A 19,258-nucleotide genomic window follows, 5' to 3' on the forward strand; every position below is an offset into this window, starting at 1 on the left:
ACGTTACGATATTTTCTAATCAACAAATTTCCCGCTGTTGTGCTGTATGTGTGCGTCACGCACATGGTATGTAATAAAGCATAATCCCACTTAATAGCAAAGAAACAGTTGCACTTTTCAAGTGTTATTCAATTTACACACGTTTCGGTATACTAACATAAATATGTAATATTTTGGTAAATTTTAATATAAAAATATTTAGTTGTTCGTTTACGTCAAGAACAATATTTTCACTTACACTTTCTGGGTTTAATACCCCTGGCCAATTATTGCCTTGTTTCTAAACAAATCTGATTTATATATGTCCTTAATTTTGGCATATATTTTAAACATCGATTGTTAATGCAAACATAGTTATATTATCCTCAATTTCAAGGGATTGTTCACTGTGAAAATCATATGTGTTCTAACTTCTAACTGTCCTTATTTTGGGTGGTTGAGTAATTATAGCACTTTGTTGTGTCATGGCAAAGAATAACAAACACGTGATTTACTGTGAACAAAAATTGCTATATATATTGGCCTACTGTTTACATGCACTGTTAAAAAATTCTATTACGCAAAAATTATTAATCATTTTTAATGATACCAGTACTTGCTTAAGTATGGAAAATTAGAACATAAATTTATTGTTATTGACAATGTTAATGCAGTAGTACGACGAAAATATAATAAGATCTGCTCTGACCCTGTGCCTATTTGATAACATTTGTAACAATCTAGATTTGCAATCTGCTGAGGAAGCAAGCTACCAGTTCAACAACAGTGCTAGAGTTTATTAATTTACTCGTTGTAACATGTCTTCTGATAACTATGTTTATCAACAATGTATGCAGCAAAGTGATTCCGGTGAACTGTTTGTTTGTCCATACGACCCTGTTCATCGAATTGCGGCAAAACGTTTTGTAAGACATATACTGAAATGTCGCAAAAATCACCCAAATTCAAATATGGTAAGCTTTATGTTATGTTTAGCAAATTTAAAAGATAAAAAATGGGTATGTTTAAGATAATAAATATTATTTTGTAGCAAATTTAAGTTCTTGTCCTTTTCAAATTAAATAAAACAAGTTAAAGAACATATTTTTTTGCTCTTTACCACTGTAAATAGGTTTTCTAATCAAATTATTTTTAAAATACATTTTCTTAAAATTTGTGTGTTTAGTTCCACCCGAAACTAAGATAAATCTTCCTATAAAATACTTTTTACATTGTGGTTTCTTACAGCATATATTTAGACAGTCTGTGTGTCAATTGTATGCAATGGGTAACTGTTGTCAGATACGCCTGTTGGCCAACCCCATATTAAGCAACAAACATATATATTTTTTAATTTGACGCTTTTTATTTGGTGCTATTTTGGAAACCTAAAAACTTTTCATTTCTGCACAATTACAATAGACTGTGATGTATTTAGTCAAACAAATGTAACTGTAGCTCTTCTATATACACTCAAGCATTTAAACAAACATTATATATATATATATATACAATGAAACATATGTACACACATACGAGTGTTAACAACTGAGATCTAGCCCTTCTGAAGCTGCTTTTTGACCAACGATTACGGCTTACATATCTATAGTGCACTGAAAGCCATTGCAGATTCACAGAATCTGTTGATCATTGATGCAAGCAGGGCAGACTAGAAAAACAACTTTCCTGCAGCGAGGTTTCGTTCCCTTCTGAGCCTGCATAGCTCAGTTGGTAGAGCGACGGTCCCGGCTTGACCGGAGGTCGTGAGTTCGAACCTCACTGCAGGCTAGTTGTTTTTCTAGTCTGCCCTGCTTGCATCAATGATCGACAGATTCGGTGAATCTGCAATGGCTTTCAGTGTACTAATATATATATATGTTTTTCTTATTGGTTTTAAATACATATTAGCACTCAGAATTTAATTTAATATATATATCATTGAAATTAAATGCTTTGTCAATCTAATTCAGCGGTTCCCAACCTGGGAAAACCTCGAAAGGGGTTGAATGGGGGATTTCCGTGTAGTATTTCATAAACAAAAACCTCATACAAAATAAGCAATATAAACTGAAAGTTTAGCAGTACAAAATGAGCAAAAGCAGCCACCAGTAAGCTGAGTGCACACCGCTAAATAATACAACAACAACAGGGGAATTCCCAGCCGTCTTCTGACTGCCCTCCTACGCTCTGATCTGACGCCGACGGTTGCTACCGACGTTTAATGCACATTGCTTACGATTGTCGGTTGCAAACACATGGGTTAAATTTTACATATTTTGATACTAATGGAAATATGAATTGATCTACTACTGACAGACTAAATTGCCTTACACCATTTTACATATTTGGATACTAACGGAAATAATAATTGATCTACTACTGACAGACTAAATTGCCTTACACCTCCTCATTCATAAATTAAAGATAAAAATTCAAAACCCTGCTGTTGTATTTATATTTTCTTTAAATTTCCCATAATTATAAAAGAAAATCGCAATATAAATTAGATAGAAACACTGTACAGAATATGAAATAGAAAAGAGTGCAATCATAACACTTAAAACTTAAAGAAACCTGTTCTTACATCACACTGAAAATAGTATTAAGAAATGCCAAGTCATTGGCAGAAATAAAACCCAGTGATGTTGATTATAGTGGAATGGAAGGCTAAAATAGTATTACTTAATGGTCTATTTCAGGGGTGGGCAAATGTATTCAATGAGAGAGCCATTTGCAGAAAATACAAGCACCAAAGAGCCTCAAAATTATTTCAATACAAAAATGGTAAATAATGCAAGGCCAGCCGCAATAATAACAGAATTGTAATATAACAAAACGGTAATAATTAACACAATAATAACGGTAATAGCAAATTGACACACACAATATTTATTAATAAATATCGGTCTTTTGTTAACTAACTCTTCGGACTCTATTTTTAGTGTTACGTCACAAAACGAAATGCTGGCCTAAATAAAGAAAAGAAAAAGAGAGAAACATTTATAAATGGTACTCTTGGTAACCTTTACAATTTTTTTGAAATTTTACGATTCAACTAGAAGAGCCACAAAAAACATGCCGGAGAGCCGCACGTGGCTCGCAAGCTGCAGTTTGCCCACCCCTGGTCTATTTATTATCTCTATATATACTACCAGTCAGTTTTGTGTGTACAATAAAAAGAAATGTAAATGTCATAAGTATAAGTAAACAAATGCAATCATCTTGAATAATTGTCCATTGCCAGAAAACAGTATCAAATGTATTCATATTTACACAGCTTGTGCCTGATTTTTTCTAGCATCATTGCACTTGTAGAAGTGGGTTGATTATGAGTTCTCATTAATGTCTTTGCCTGGTGAATCAACTACTTCTTCAATGGGGATATTCTGATACAAGTCCACGCAGTTTTGTAGGCTGGTATGGAGCAAGCCAGCCAGCGAGCCACAACAGTTCTGTTTATTGACTAGACACCAACTGATTTTATTCATATACAACTCTTGCATATTTAGAAGTTGTGAATTTGCATGAAAAAAAAGCAACACGGAAATACAATTTCTATCCTAACCTTGTAACATTTTACAGTGGCCTACTTCTCAAAAGGTGCGGATATTTGACCTAGCGATTACTCATATCGTTTGTTTACATGAAATCTTGGATGACGAAAACAGCTCAAAGCAAGGGAACTAGGTTGGCTTTTTAGCTCACCGGATGTGATATTATCACTAAACGGCGCATTCAAAAATGGCATACATCGCCAAAGAGCATCACAGCAACACATCAGAAAATATGCAATATACACAATGAATTCCAAACTATCCACTAATTATTGCTTATGACGCTACACACTATAATTCTCATTAATATGGTAGCCACAGTTAAACAAAATATCAAGATAGATAAATATATGTAATTGTAATGAGCATCACATGAATCCAAATTAAGTGGTACAAATCTCTTGTAGATGTCGAATCAAGAGCCACTATTTGTAGGACATTAATCCTAAAGTGTTTGCCACTCAAGAAACAAAACAATTTGGGAAGTTCCAAATAATCTCCTGTAATTGTGTGCTTAAAATTCTTTCCAACCAACAACAGTCCAAAGTGGTCTTGAGTTTCTTCAAAAATCAATCAAAACAGAACACAAAATGACTAGAAAAGTTTTTTTGTGGTGAAATAATTGCTAAATAAACACATAAAAACATTATAATGATTCAGTCATTTAAAAGAAAAAACACACTAGAGTGTTAAAATTAATCTTTGCCTTGGACTGATAAAACTGGTTTGAAAATATGTTTTTATAGCATATCATCAACCCATACACATGCTCCGACGCAGTGTGCATTGGCATACGTAAGCGCTCGTCGGCGTTGCATCAATAGGCGCTTACGACACGATAACGACTGCGGTGTGCATTAGGCATAACATTTGTGTTTATGTGGCCTTTGCTGCAGTGAACCAGTTGTGTTATGATGTCACCATTACACTTTTTAATTAGAGAATCAACCGTAAGTTCAATCAAACAATGTTTAATAAAAATGAATGAATGGTTGAACTGTAACTTTAGCTTGGTCTGCATACTTAAATTCGAGACTACATTTTAATAACAATCTGTGTTATATCCAGACTTCATGTCCTTTTAATGCTCGTCACATTGTACCAAAGCCAGAACTTCAGATGCACATTAGCACTTGCCCAGATAAGAGACTTCTTGAACATGAACTGAATTGTGGTAATGATAATAAACTTATATTTTTGAAATCATGCCTTTTGTATTCATATATACTGAACCTTTCTCTATTTTATTTGTGTATTTAATTTATATGCTTACTTGACAACACTATTCAGAGTTAGTTTGGATTTTAACAGTACCTTTTGTATTACAGAACGAATTAATTTTCAAAACAACGAACTAAGAGGTGATCTCTCAGTACCTCCCCATACAACCCAAGAAGATCTAGACTTTGGAAATGACGAGGACTGGGATGCTGAAGTTAGTTTACCTTAAATTAACTAAAACATTGATATTTAACAAAAACTTGTAAATATTTAGAGTTTGTCCACTCTTAATTTGTTTGACCGATACCAATATCCATTTTTTTATTTTTGCCAACCAATACCAAAATCGATTTTTCACAAATCTATAAAATTTTCTTTTTAAGTATTTATTACATGCAGATTGTAACATACAACATATTTTTCTAATCAAGTAAAACCTTTTACACTACATTATTTACTCTAAAACTAAAGACAACCACACTCTATAACACAGTAGACCCAGTTGATGAGCAGAGGTCTATTCATTTTTTTAACAAGTTAGTTATTTAAAGGCAAATTGTAGAAAGTGAAACTTTTGTGCATGCCACAAAACTCTGATCTTGAAATGAATGGGAATGCTGACAAAAGCAGCTTGAAATTTATGATATCTTGCCTTATACATGGCTTGAAGTTAATTAAGGGTTTTGAGATTATTATCATGTGTGCTAAACAGGTCAATATGTCACTATAATTGTTTAGAGTGATTGGTTAATTTATGATTTTACTTAGACAATAATCGTTTTATTTCTCAAATATACTTTAAAATCTGGGTAAATTCTATCACTTTACACATATATACTCTAGTTTAATGTACATAAACTGTTGCTAACAGGTAATATATATTAATTAAAAAAGCTCTTCTGAATTTTTTTTTATCTTGCTTTAACTTTGAACTTACATGAAGGCCTTTACGTCCAAACTTGGGAGAAAAAAAAAATCAATCCCAGAGAAGCTATTGATTATATTTTTGGAATTCATTCAAAACATGTGAAGCGCCTACGCCAATTGGTTATAAAGCTTTGCTATACCTTTGCATTTAATTTTGCTGTGTCATGAAAAAAAATTGAACAGTGTCAAAAAAAAAAAAATAATAAATTAGCACATTTATTCACAACTAACAATATTCCATGTTTTTGTTTATCAGGTTGTGTATTGCACCAACAGAAACATTCTATTAAGGGTGATTCCAGTTAGTATGTACACTCACCGCCAAATGTATTTTCCAATCAAACTTATAACTATGTCAAACCTAGTTGTGACTAGGATCGAACCAAGCATTTGCAACAAAACATTGAAGGCAATGTTAATCACTTATTTTATTTTGTAATTAAAGTAAGTTGATTTGTCCAAATTTTGCATAAAAACACATAGTGCGCTTGACCCCAATGCCAAAGAAAACAGCATTTTAGTTTATTTAACACACGCAATGCACATGAATGTACCACAGTTGAAAACATGGTGATATTTGGAAACTGGTTTACTATTAATAAAAATTATACTATGAACCAGGGGAGTATCCAGAAATTCAAAAAGGGGGGGGGGTTACGAATTTTCAACTTAGGTAATTCCCCGTTGTTTTTTCGTCTGACGTTAATGACGTCATAAAATAGTGACGGATAGTACGTCACAAAATAGCGATGGTAATGACGTCATAAACAAGAAAAAAATCATCCGAAACGAACGTTTAGACGGAAAGCGAATACGTGCGTTATCGACAATCCTATCAGGCGCCAGCTGCGAAACCGCTTAGTGTGCAATCGTTAACTTCAGGCGAAAAACTAAACCAAGACCGTGAAATATGTGTGATTGGTTTTGGTAGATCCATGTACGGGACTAGGCTGAATTACAAGCACGTCTTTCGCCATCTGCAATACTAAACGGGGATCGTTTTTCCCGGGTGTTTTTTCGATTAGCGCGACATATAAAACTATTTCGAAAAAACGGTCCAACTTTAATAGTTAATTTAGTTCAGTGTTTGATAACCGTTTTAAGTTTGGGCGCACCTGGCGAGCGAAGCGAGCGCGATTTTTTTTTTTGGTATAACGGCCTTTCTTTTAAATTTCTTGCAAGTTTTTATTACATTGCCGAAAATGAAAAATGTTAAAAAATATATGTCAAATATTTTTGAATACGTTTTCGGTTTGTCCGCGACGCAATTGGCAGCTTTCCACGGCGCAACGGTAAAGAAGCGCTGATCTAGTTCTAAATACAGCATCAAAACGTTAACAAATGGGACGTAGTAAGTTCATTCGCGCGAAGCGCGAAAAAATGTCGCACTTGCGTAGTTAAAATAGTCAAAAAGTATTTGAAATGTACTCGTGTATAGTTTGTCAAAGAGGCGACGGGCCCGATACAGGAGGTTGCCGACCCCAGTCTTACACCAACATCTGATATTAACGCAGATAACAAACAGCGAGAAACATCAGCACTCGACGTTTTCAGAGAGAAAAAAGCGGAAACCGCTTGATTTATATTATTAATTGTCGAACACACACTTGCTGATTAGCCAACCCGAAAGAATAAGGAAAGGCGAAAGAGAAAAACTATCTAGCGTTTACGGTCGACCAAACAAAGGACGATAAACGGCGTTTTGCTTTTGATTTTGGTTTCGCATTAGCTCAAGACGCGTGACCCAATTACATTTAAAAACACGCAGCTTCGGACGGTTAGTAAAACTCCGACAAAAACGAACAAAAAACGATAATGTCACTTACGAAAAGGGGGGGGGGGGTCCGACCCCCCCCCGATACGCCACTGCTATGAACTAATATTAATTAATTACTTTCTTGCTTCTTGTAGTTACTTCTGTTGTTACAAACCTGTAAGTGTTTCCAAATAGTTTCTTTGTATAGTTTATAACATACACATTGTATACCTATCATTATATAATGCCTATCTACCTACCCTATAAAATATAACTTGGTATAATTTTTTAACATGGTATATTTTTACCAAAATACTTTATTGTCCTGGCAGCGCTAGAAGGTTTGTAGGTATGATTTTGCTCCAAGGTTCTTATCGGTATGATTTTGCTAACAGATACAACAGGTTGAACAGCATGCTATGCAACAGAGGCTTTTGGATGAACGAAACCGTCATCTTGAAGCAACTAAAAGGTGTAGTGTTTGACTTGTACGTTTCTTTTAAAAAAGTGAGATTGGAAATATAAAAAAACTTACTCTTTCACGTTCTTAGGTAAATTGTAATACTAATTTTCTCTCATCTAGTATTGCAAAGCAACATGCAAAACAAAGACCAAATTCTATAGGAATTGGAAGAGGAAGCAATTTAATTAAATCCGTTAAACAAGAAAAGGAGGAAAGGTACCGTGTTTTAACAATTTTTAAAAATTATATATAAAAAAAATGACCTGGTGTGCTGTTCTAGTCTTTATAATAATCTACAAATTTGGATTCATACTATTCATTTGTTTACATACTTTTACTTATATGCATAATTTCTTGTCATGATTCTAAATTAGCTGTTATCATTTATTACCCTGTTTTTTTAAACTCGACAGGAAGCCTACTGCGGTTTCAACAAAACCAGTTATTCAGCTAGCTGCAAATTTCAACCGTAAGCCGATTGTACGATCACAAACTCAAACAGGTAAAAGTTTTTTTTTATTTCTTCCTTACAACCAGGGCTTTGGAGCTGGAGCATGAAGCCGGAGCCCCAGAGCCGTGCATTTTTAACGGAGTTGGAGCCACAGCTTTACATGGAATTCAAATGGAGCTGTTGTTTAAAAAATAGCTCCAGCTCCGAAGTATTTCATAAGATGCTATGCTACTAATGGCTGAATTCACATAATTTAACAGCAACCCTTCACAAAATTAAGAATTATTGCCTCTTTGGCGCCACCTTTTCTTACTAACCATTGTGGTGTTTCTTTTTTGTTTTGTCGACTGTAGTGTTTTGTTTGTGATTATTTTGAAACGCTAGATATTGTAAATTAAGCGTTCATCCCTAAACCTCAGTTGTTGACATTATGGGGCCGGAGGAGCAATAAGCTCCCAAGCTGTAACTGGAGCTAACCTATGATAAAAGAGAGCCCTGCTTACAACCCTGTTAATTAATTTTTTCAGATAAGGAGATAAACTTAAACATTGCAGAATAAAAGTTTACAAAAATATACAAACACAAAACTATTCTGTTGATTTGTCTTTTACTTTTACCTGGTTTGCTGACTTAATGCGAATTATTAGTAAAACTGGCAGCAAATTTACATATACCTAAAACGGTAATTAACGCATTTTAAGCATAGACAAATTACCAAGGCAAGAACGAATAAACGTTTTGTTGTTTAATGCATCAAAGGGCAAACTTTTGACATGTTTTATTTCCATATCTTCTAATTTTGTAGTTTATGGTCTTACTGAAAGGTATTGTGCCCCTAAAGTCCTGAGATTTGTCTCCTTTAGCCCCTTGTGCAATTTCAGACGACTTTAAGGGCTTCTTCGTTTTGCGTTAAAAAATGGGATTTTTATGACTCACTTGTCCTATGAAACGACAACCAAAAATATTTATACCATGTAAACTTAGGCGACTAAGGACAAATGTCTACATTTTTATGGTGGAATTGCATTAGTTTAAGCATATAGATACATTGTTTTGGGTGGTGCGCAGTTTTATAGGACAGAAAACGATTGGTACATAGCTTGGACGCACTAATCGCCTAAAAACTATGAATTCGGGTGATTGAACTGATAACACAGAACTTTCGAACTCATGACCTCTCGGTTCGAACTCAAGGAGTGAGTAGTCGAGAAACAATCATAGCACCATTGCCTGCTGCATCCTGTTTGTACATAAAACCAATCGAAGGGGACCAACGGCCCGTATTTCAGCAACTGAAACATAAATATACAATGTGCGTTCTGTGATCAAGCCCTTCTCGAGTTGTAATGGCCAATGATAACGGCACCCATATATAGCTTGCTTGCACTGCAATCCTGATCAGGCTAACTGAAATCGGTAAGCCTCTTCGAAGGCATCTTGTGTACTATATATAGGTTAACTACAGTTGCAGATGCTTGTTATTGCATTTAAGCTTGTTGGAAACAACATTTTCAACCTTATTTTACCAGTCCTAGAAATAATTTCCTCTCATGAGTTAAAAAGTTCCCTTAGTAAGCCAATTGGCGCCCTTTTAAGAACCACTGGATTAGACAATAAGTCAACATTTCCAACAATAGTTTAAATATTTCGTACAACACAGAGCAGTTAAATCTGCAGCAAGTGCACTGGGCCCTACGTTAATACACACTTTAGGTTAACTTTATGTGGAAAATTTATGTTAATTTGAAAGGTTATTGGATATGTAGAGACTCTTAATGCGGATATGGATAGCTTAAAGGTTGTGCACCCCAACCTAGAACAAAAACAATTATATAATTTCGGGATTTCAGTTTTGATTTCCGTAACATTTTTATTATAGTTTATCCCAAAACCAAGGGCGTGCCTTTGCCTCCAACTTATTTATAAAAGGGTATAAGGCCGGAGTTAATCTCATGTCATCATCTATTTTCAAACGTCTTCTTTTTATTTTTGTCGTAAAGGTGGTTACAACAGAGGAAGGCCTGTGATGAACGGTGTTGCATCGAGGTTGGCCACCAACAATAGGCCGGACCTAGTAAGCGCAGAGATTGATGCAGAAATCGAAAAAAGTCTTCAAACAATGATTGACAAATCCAAAAGCAATGAGGGCAAGTTGTTTATTGTATATATACAAGGGCGGGATGCGTAAAAAAATAATTTTATTTCTATTTGCTAAATAGTTTTCCCTTTCATTTTTCACATTATTGCAGTCTAAACACGTTCCATGTTTTTTGTAAATTCAGTTTTATTATAAAAAACAAATCAGTCATTATATATGTTATTATTACAGAAACTTATACCTTATGTAACTAATTCGAACTAGTCTAAAATAATAGTACAATAGTATAAACATGTAAAAAAGATGCTTTGAGCAGAAAACAATAATACCCGATATACCTAAACTAAGCATCACGATTTTGCCGACTATTCGTTACTTATGTCAGCAGTTTAACTAAGATTAGCCACTTTTAACACGCGGCTTCACCAAACTTACACAGGCACGGTTTAACATAATATGTATTAGTGCTTGTAAAGATCAGAGCTTAATATTTTTTAACATTTTGTTTTACCCACGCAAAATTCAGGTCATTTTGCAAACTATCGCGCTTATTGCAACTCTAATTACTTCTCATCGCCAGAAAAACGCAACGACGCCAGTAACCCGGGCATTTTTTTTATCATAGGAGGTTTATGTCTGCATTGTCTTGAACTGGTGAACACCCTATTTATCATGGGCTACTGTATAACAATATACGCTAAAGTAAGGGTTTGCTATACTTGGGCGCCAAGTAATTCATATGGCGCGCGAGCTCTACTTCAATATTTAATTTTTTTTCATTGATTTTAATGGTTTCGTTTGGTGTTCATTCGGTTTTATGTCCCGTGCTTTACATTAAAATTACACGTTTGTAGTTAAGTAACTGAAGAGGCAGTTTGTGGTTTTGCAATTTGCGTGGTTTACTCTCGGTTTTTGAACTTTACTCTCGGTATTTGAACTACTATTATTTCTACTTTTTACGACCGATTTGTACTACGTTTTCGTACATATTTTATTTTTGATGACAGGCTGGCAACAGGGGGCATTTGCATATCGCAAATAATACAATTTATATTGATACAATACTTGTAAAATTGACCCACTTGCAACCCAAAAAACTCATCCCTCGACTCCGTAGGCTACCAATATGGGGAGTTTGTTCTAATGAACTTTACTTATTTAATCTTACTGTTTCGCGCTTACAGCAAACGTAGGTACATCCAGTGAGAGCAGTTCCGATCTTGACCCAGTGCTCACACTACATCGCGAAAAGAAAAAGCTTGTCAAGCTGCTTAAGCAAGTAAGTTTGCGCCAATGTTGTTTGATTGCTAAAAACTGTGGATGTAGTGTAAAGTCTTTGTAAACATAAATTGTGCGATAAACACAATAACATATAACGAAAATAAACTACTTTACTTTAGAATCTTAAAAATCCTAAGTTAATTAAAATTTGATTTATTATCTCAGTAGCGTCAATTTGCGAGTAAAATAAAATCAACGTTTCAACAAAACGTTTTATTACAATCAACTAAATCACAAATTTTTTTTTCTTACCCCTTCTGCTAGCTCACCATCTATAAAGGTTTCGAGTGAGGCGGGTCGCAGCTTAATATTACCGGACTTAACACATAGCATGCTAGATATTATCCAAGATATCACGGTATTTTTCGTTTCATAGATATCCCACCTTGATTTAAAAGCAGCTTCCGGTGCGCAATTGAACTCCGACGAAAAAAACAAGATAAAAAGAAAGGCTTTTTCTCAAACCAGGCTCTTTGAAATTAATCTAGAGCTAGGTGAAAACTGAAAGTAAGCCTTTTTGGGGCAAAATGCTAATGTTTTTCTGGATTTATTTTGTCTCTTGTCAGCCTTTTAACCTTACAACTTCCCAGTTTTATTCGACAATTTTGTAAATTTTAGGAAATTATATTTTCTTGTGTTAAATGGTTTCATTTCGAATGGTGTTTTCTTTTTCTGGCAAATGCCTCTACACAAACTGAGGCGACCTTCAATTTCGTTTTACCGAAATCCACTGCATGTTTGTATACTTGGCACAACGCACCTATAAATTGCAAATTATTATGTCACACTTCTTTCTTTGTACCTTGATTCGTTTCGTTTGTTTTGTGTTAATATATAGAAAATACACGATTTTCATTATAAAAAATGCTTTAACGTGGTTAAAACAGAGTCGGTTAAAAATAACCAGAGTCCAACTCCCAAGCAGTACCGAACGTGCGGTTTCTACAGCCTGCATTTTACCCTTACGTAACTAATTCAAGGTGGATGTTCAGATAATTCAACCATTTGTCAACACATGATTAGAAAATATCCACCCTATGCTATTCTGCCTTCACAAATTACAGTTGGCGGGAATATCAGTGTTAATTTGTTTACTTTTTAAAAACTGCACTCAGGTATTTTTACGTGGTCTTAATCGAGTCCCGAGTCCGACCCCAGCAAAACAAACCGACTCTTTGCGGCTTTAGTTATTAACAAGTCATTTGTAAAATAACTCCAAGCCTAGGTTAATAATACAGCAGAACAATGTAAAAATTGTAATGCGAATCTTAAAACCTGATGTGCTTGCTGAAAACACTTTTTATATCACATTTCCGTTAAAAAGTTTGCTGATCAGTGAAATGCTTTATTTAGGTAAAACAAATGTGCAACGAAAAACTTGGTTCCCGGGAACATCATTCCCGTTATGCCAAACGTAACATATACAAAAGAATAAACTTATCATCAGACAGCATTCTGGGTCACATATTCGTTGAAGGCAGTTCATGCATTTTAGACAACATGAAACCTGAAAGAAAAACGAAACGTTAAATTTTTTATGCCAGGTCTTCCCAAACGGGGCGTTCCATCAATTTTACACATACGTGTTTTATATATTGTACATTGTCTTTTTTTCTTATTTGTCGCGGTATGTCTTAACAATTAAACTTCACCCCCAAAACCAAGTCATTTCAAGTCTAAGTCAAGGACAAAAACTAACAAGTCTACTTCCAGTCCAAGTTATCTGTTGCCCCACGAAAGTTTACCAATTTTAATAATTTAACGTTTTATTTTTATGTCGATTACTTGGTATTTGACGCAATAATTTAAGTTGAAGTCAATCCATTTGTCCAATAAACTCCATTCAAGTCATTTGAAAACAGAAGCTTGATTGCACTTAACCTAAGTCATTGACTCAAGTTGTACAACACTGAGCCTCTAGATTCTAGAAGTTTAAAGTGGTTGCAGACTAAAAACTTTAAAAGCCCTGTTTTAGGCATTTTTACAGTTTACTATGGTACTGAAATGAAAATTAAACAAAATCTATCTTTACTCTTGCACATACTGCCTCACTTGCGGTACATTTTAAATAACCTAAAATTGCAGCAACTGTTCATTACAAGAAAAAATGTTGCTTAAAGTATTGGGGATGTTGTGAAGATCATTTTTAGAAAAATGGCACAGGCCTACGTTGTTTTATATATGTCCCTCGAAAAATATCGTAGTTGGTACAACCCTAGTCTGAATGAAGTTTACCTGCTTTCTCCAACAAATGATTAGTTGCTGGTACAAAGTTTGCACGATTTTCGACACTTGCCGCTCATCCAATTCTTATATCGTTGACGCGTGCACATTCCAGCTTTGGCATAGCTTGAACAACTGTAAGATTTAAATTTTATTAATGTACACCTTTCTTAAGATCAAACTAATTGCAGATATTAAATAGTTTTAAACTGATTACTAAAATGTTTTTTTGTTGTTTTAAATTCGGCAAGTCTAAACTAGGAATGTCCGATAATATCGGATCAGAGCAGATACCAAGTAATAGTCTCGTATGCTCGATGAAGATCGGCCCTTTGATATTAAATTATTTCGTGTTTGCAACCTTGTTTAGCGGCCCAGCTTAAAATTAGGTTTAGTTTTCTACTTTAAATAAAGTTCCTTTTAAATGTATTTAAAAAAAATACTAAGTATAGGGCATCCCCAGTCTTATATGACCACTTGACCAGCTTACCTTTTCATTGTATCGCGACATAGGGCTTGTCTTTTAATTAACGGTGGAGATGCTGTGGTTGTTAATAGGTCATCGGTAGGGGTGGATATGACTACAGTCGAAGAGTTTGCGTCAGTTGCCTTTGTACTAGTTTTGAAATTCGTTGTAGAGATGTCCGTGGTTACAGCTCTACTCAAGGTAGCTTTGGTTGTAGCGTCTTCGGTGGTAGCAGCTTTGCTAACAGCATGTTTAGTGGTAACAGGTTTTGTGGTATGAACTTTACGCGTTGTAGGTATGACCGTTTCCGCCACAATGGTGGTTCGAGATGTTAGAGTTGTTTTTGGACTTGAGAAAGGTTTTACTGTTGTGCTTGTTACTTCTGCTGAAAAATATGAAACTGCTTTGTTACGGAAGTGGCTTGGAAATATTTTCCTAACATTTTAAATAAAAAATATTATATACAAAGAAAGAAAATGTAAAGAAACTATTTAATAAATATGTTGTTGATACCAGGCATAGTATATACCAGGGGCGAGCAACTTCTCCGGTCGGTGGGCCAGATATGGCCAAATGAAGTAGGCTACTTGGCGGGCCGGATTAAGTACTGTCAAAGCTTGCATGTTTTGTCGCATAATAGCGACTAAAGTTGTACTCGTTAAACATGACAACACTTTTTTGCCGACTTAAAAGAATAAACAATTAAAGTACAACTTTATAAACCAAAAATCGGTTTGTTTAGATGGTATGAGATAAATAATTACACATTAGGTGAAAATTTGTTAAAATTATTTCAAAGTTCAAGTCAAAATATGCACATAAATCGTTTACAAAAAAAAAATATATATATTGTCAGCTTTTTTATAATTGACGTTATGTTAAAATGTTATTTAAAAAAAGTGTTTTTTTAGTTATATTCAACGACATTTTAACTGTGGTATATATACGCGAGCTTCAAGAATTAACCACCCTGTCCAAGTTTATCGCATTAGGCTCATCTTCGTTTTTGCATTATGTTGTTTATTTCTGATTTGCACAGATGTATTGAATAGTATTTGCTGTCTTTTTTCTCTGGACAACATTTGCTAAAATAACCAGCGTCTTTGTTTTCTACGGCAATTTATAGTTATTTGACTTTTTGAAATGACAAAAATATCAACTAAGGATTTCAATAATTTTGCATAAACCCGAAAAAATAGCTGATTTGTGTTCGACCGATAGTCAGTAAAACACCAAAACGTGTTGTTGACGACGCCAAGACACACTAATGCTGTTGTTTAAAATATTCTATATATTTATAACAGGTCAAAATTTTGTCAAAAAAATATATTTCTAGGTCAAAAAATAATCGCCCTACTGATGATGCTTTTATTAGCGAATTATTTTTATCTCTTGACATCCAAACATTCTTTATTATCATTGATGTGTAACCGGAATCATTTGTTTTTCACCATTCGGATTTGTTATTCAAAAGAAAATACTGATTCTTGCCGATTTGAGTGAAAAAGTACTTGGGCATTCAATACTTGTTAAATTCGCGACACTCCTTCTCAAACTTACGTTTCTGGGCAAATCCACGGGAAAATATTTCTTGTAAATTCTAAATATAATTTTAACCCAAAACAAAGAATCTAATAAAACAAAGAAAACAAAGAGCCAAAGAATAACTAATAATCTCTATAAACTGACGTACTAAGCAAGTAGTGGGGGATTGTGGCAGAATGTGGCCGCGGGCCACATTATCATGTAACACCAGAAAGTGTCTGCGGGCCGCTCAAAATCTCGCCGCGGGCCGTATGTTGCCCGCCCCTGGTATATACGGTACTGAAAGTGACAAATAAATAAACAAATAATTCAAGAACTTATTTCAGTAAAACGAAACTGTAGGAAAGCTAGAGGTAAACATACGTCAACATCTGCATAATAACACTTTGTAGAATTTATTTTTCCATAGATTCTAATTTGTTTTAAGGTAACGAGTCTAAATTTTTTTGGCCCATGGCCATTTCTTTTTTAAATGTTATCTTATTATAGTCCTTAAAAAGCTTTACTTCATAACTAAATTAGGCAAACCTGACCAATTTTCAACACCTTTATCTCCTTATATAACGAGGTAGAAAAAGTAAACTTGATTGTTATATCAGACTAAGATACAATCATACATGTCTATTTATTCGGTTGTATGCATGCGCAAAGGGCTACGTTCAAATTAGGTCGCCCAAACATCGATATCAATATGAGCAAAGTCAGGCCGGCTTGGTCCAATCGTCCCATAACCTTCCTCTGTGTTTAAGTGTTATTAAGGACTTAGCCTTTCCGATAAGTTTAGGGTCTTTTTTTAACAGGTTTAGGTTTTATTCCGACGAATTTAAGTCTTATTTGACGTTATTAGCCTATGTCGTTGGGCTTGATGTTGTGGTAATATAGGTAATGATTTCGATATTGTTGCTTAAAGCAGTGGTTCCCAACCAGGGGCCTGTCCGCCTGTGAAAAGGTTCAAGGGGCTCTGCGAACGCAGTGAAAACTGACAAAATTGTGTGCAATAACTTGTATATAGGCACTGAAAAATAATAGAGCTGCTATATGTATTAAATACTTGGTTAAGTTGTGATTTCTTTAAATTTTTGTTAATCGTGTGTGACGTTTACCACAACTCGAAGTTTAAGATTCCTCGTTGAACCATTATATTTATGCTGTCACAATAGACCCTGTCTTCAGTTCAGCGAAGCAGTAGCAGCAAACCAGAGTACCAGACAGTGAAAAAAGTTCAAGAGTTTCAGACTTTGGCATACAAACCGGTTGTAATTTTTAGGTGGAAGAACCGCTTGTTGGCAACCCCTGTGCTATTGTGTCGTTCAGAAGTGAATCGGCTTGCATAAAGCGAAGTTTAAAACGATTTTCGGAGTTCAAAATATACAGCTTTTAAGAAACGTAGTATACAGTTATTGAGAACGTTTTGTCAAGTAACAGAACTGTGGACCAATAGAAAATCCAGACCACTTTGAGAACCACTGTTATAGGAATTAGCGAACGGGGTATTTTGTATATCGTCGTGCCAAATTAGTAAAATTGCTGTTGTTTTAACTTACCACAAAAGCCACAACTTTTAGCGCAGTTTTTTCTCATTATTTTTTCCAAGTTCTTTTTATCGCAGTGTTTACGCTTCTTCCATATCCGACATGAACTGTAGAAAACATATCGGTTAAAAACAGTTACAAAATATAATACATTTTGGATTGCTTTACATCAGCGTGGTCGAACTACAGGCCCGTGATCAAAATTAAGGTTTTTTTGCCCCACCCCCCGTTTTCAGGATGAAGGAATCATTTAATGTTTTCACCTTTCATATGTTATCTCGTTATTGCACTTTTGTATACAGCTTGGCGATATGGCCATTCTATCGTGTAACACCTATCCTACTTTCATAACAAGATAAATGGAAAGTAGGCTAATTTTCGCTTCGTGCATAGGCCTACTATTTACCTGATTTCGGTGCAGGCATATAAGATTATGCTAATATTTTTATGCGCCCAATGCGTCAAGTTTACTACCTAGTTAAACGATTTGCATTGTTTTGACGCGTTGCGCTTTTTTAATTAGCTTCAGTTGCATAATCGCACATCAGTTCGTTCGTTCGAAAACAACACATTTCCTAAGATTAATTGAATTGTGACGTCATATGTAGAGTAAGGTTTTTTTAAGCCCCCCCAAACTAAAATCCTGGATCTGCCCTTGCAACGCTTGCCCGCTATACAAGGAATTGGTTTGGAAATTGGTAACAAACTATGCGTATAAAAAAATGTACTGTAAAGTAGCCTACTAAATAATCCAAGGTCAATCAAAATCACTGAACCATTCCATAATACTCACGGGGTGTTATCTTTACAGCTCTGTTCTGAAATGCAAAATTGTTAACATTACTTTAAAGGCAAAGTATCCACTTTTCTAATGCAAACTTTTGCCCTAAAAATATTACAGTACACTCTAGGTTAGCTTTATTAATAATTTCAAATCAAGAAACTTACTCGATATGATTGTTGTAGGTTTTGAAGCAGGGGTAGTAGTTTGCAGTCTTGTTGTTGTTCTTTCTTGTTTTTCTACAAGACAAATTGCTTTTAACGAAACAATTCAGAATAGTTCGTCTAAAACAGGGGTCGGCAACCTTTTTCTAGTCGCGGGTTTTTATTACATTGCCGAAAAAAAAAACGTTAAAAAATGTATGCCCAATATTTGTGAATACGTTTTCCGTTTGTCCGCGACGCAAAAAAAGTGTTGTAAATGGACTCTTGTCTAGTTTGTCAAGGGGGCGGCGGGCCGGATGAATTGCATTGGCGGGCGGGTCATTGGAATTGTAGCCTATGTGTAGCGTGCATCAACTGAAAGAGGTTTGTTCAAAATAACCAACAAAGGACCTTTTCGAATTTTTTCCAAATTTCACGACGGAAGAGACAACCTCAGCTTCTATTGGGTCAAATCTAACAGATTTACCTGTTCACGATTCTATTAGGTTACAACTTTCACTTATTATTTTCGCATACAATACAAATACATTTGCAACTAAGTATTTTTTTATACACTGAACCTTGTGGTCGTGTCGTTGGTTTCGGTCTTGCTGTAATACGAGGTCGTTTTGTTGGAGGAGCTTTGGTTACGGGACCTAAAATTGCAGTTTAAAGCGAAATTTAATAAAATATACTTTGTCCAGTTTTACTAAGGGATGTGTTTAAAAAATATTACCAAATATTTTAAATGTTTAGCCTACTATAATGTTTAAAAAAAGTATATTTTTGTCGATAAATGTGGTGTAAACGATTACAACTAAAGCATAGTACCATAGCA

General features: G+C 34.8%; 2 protein-coding genes and 1 non-coding gene across 3 annotated transcripts; 2 read left to right on the plus strand and 1 right to left on the minus strand.

Annotated features, from left to right (window-relative positions):
* The first annotated feature begins 797 nt into the window (after positions 1–797).
* Positions 798–12,235, plus strand: LOC146164417 (uncharacterized). Its single transcript, XM_083380723.1, has 8 exons — positions 798–953; positions 4,602–4,707; positions 4,862–4,968; positions 7,833–7,909; positions 8,314–8,402; positions 10,352–10,498; positions 11,634–11,728; positions 12,107–12,235. The coding sequence occupies exons 1-8, from the start codon at positions 798–800 to the stop codon at positions 12,233–12,235; spliced, it is 906 nt and encodes a 301-aa protein (XP_083236849.1).
* Trnaa-ggc (transfer RNA alanine (anticodon GGC)) lies at positions 1,693–1,767 on the plus strand. The gene has a single exon. It is a non-coding gene; the product is annotated as a tRNA-Ala (tRNA).
* Positions 12,236–13,068: 833 nt separating the features above from the next.
* On the minus strand, positions 13,069–19,067 carry LOC146164419 (uncharacterized). The gene is made up of 7 exons (XM_083382725.1): positions 19,002–19,067; positions 18,445–18,516; positions 18,290–18,314; positions 17,509–17,603; positions 14,444–14,804; positions 13,966–14,088; positions 13,069–13,237 (listed from the first exon to the last, which is right to left on the minus strand). Exons 4-6 carry the CDS (start codon positions 17,543–17,545, stop codon positions 13,986–13,988), a joined length of 501 nt encoding a protein of 166 aa, XP_083238851.1. The 5' UTR covers positions 17,546–17,603; positions 18,290–18,314; positions 18,445–18,516; positions 19,002–19,067; the 3' UTR covers positions 13,069–13,237; positions 13,966–13,985.
* Positions 19,068–19,258: the final 191 nt, after the last annotated feature.

This window comes from Ascidiella aspersa, chromosome 2, assembly GCF_963924565.1.
Source record: "Ascidiella aspersa chromosome 2, kaAscAspe10.2, whole genome shotgun sequence".
In the NCBI taxonomy this organism is placed as follows: Eukaryota; Metazoa; Chordata; class Ascidiacea; order Phlebobranchia; family Ascidiidae; genus Ascidiella; species Ascidiella aspersa.

What these genes read in the sequence shown, in the direction of transcription:
- LOC146164417 (XM_083380723.1), top strand. Translation starts at nt 798, where the DNA reads ATGTCTTCTGATAACTATGTTTATCAACAATGTATGCAGCAAAGTGAT. An exon ending in TGAACATGAACTGAATTGTG is followed by an intron (nt 4,708 to 4,861) that starts GTAATGATAATA and finishes TTTGTATTACAG; the next exon opens with AACGAATTAATTTTCAAAAC. An exon ending in TTGTCAAGCTGCTTAAGCAA is followed by an intron (nt 11,729 to 12,106) that starts GTAAGTTTGCGC and finishes TTCGTTTCATAG; the next exon opens with ATATCCCACCTTGATTTAAA.
- LOC146164419 (XM_083382725.1), bottom strand. Translation starts at nt 17,545, where the DNA reads ATGAGAAAAAACTGCGCTAAAAGTTGTGGCTTTTGTG. An exon ending in TAAAAGTTGTGGCTTTTGTG is followed by an intron (nt 14,805 to 17,508) that starts GTAAGTTAAAAC and finishes CATATTTTTCAG; the next exon opens with CAGAAGTAACAAGCACAACA. An exon ending in TGTCGCGATACAATGAAAAG is followed by an intron (nt 14,089 to 14,443) that starts GTAAGCTGGTCA and finishes TAAATCTTACAG; the next exon opens with TTGTTCAAGCTATGCCAAAG.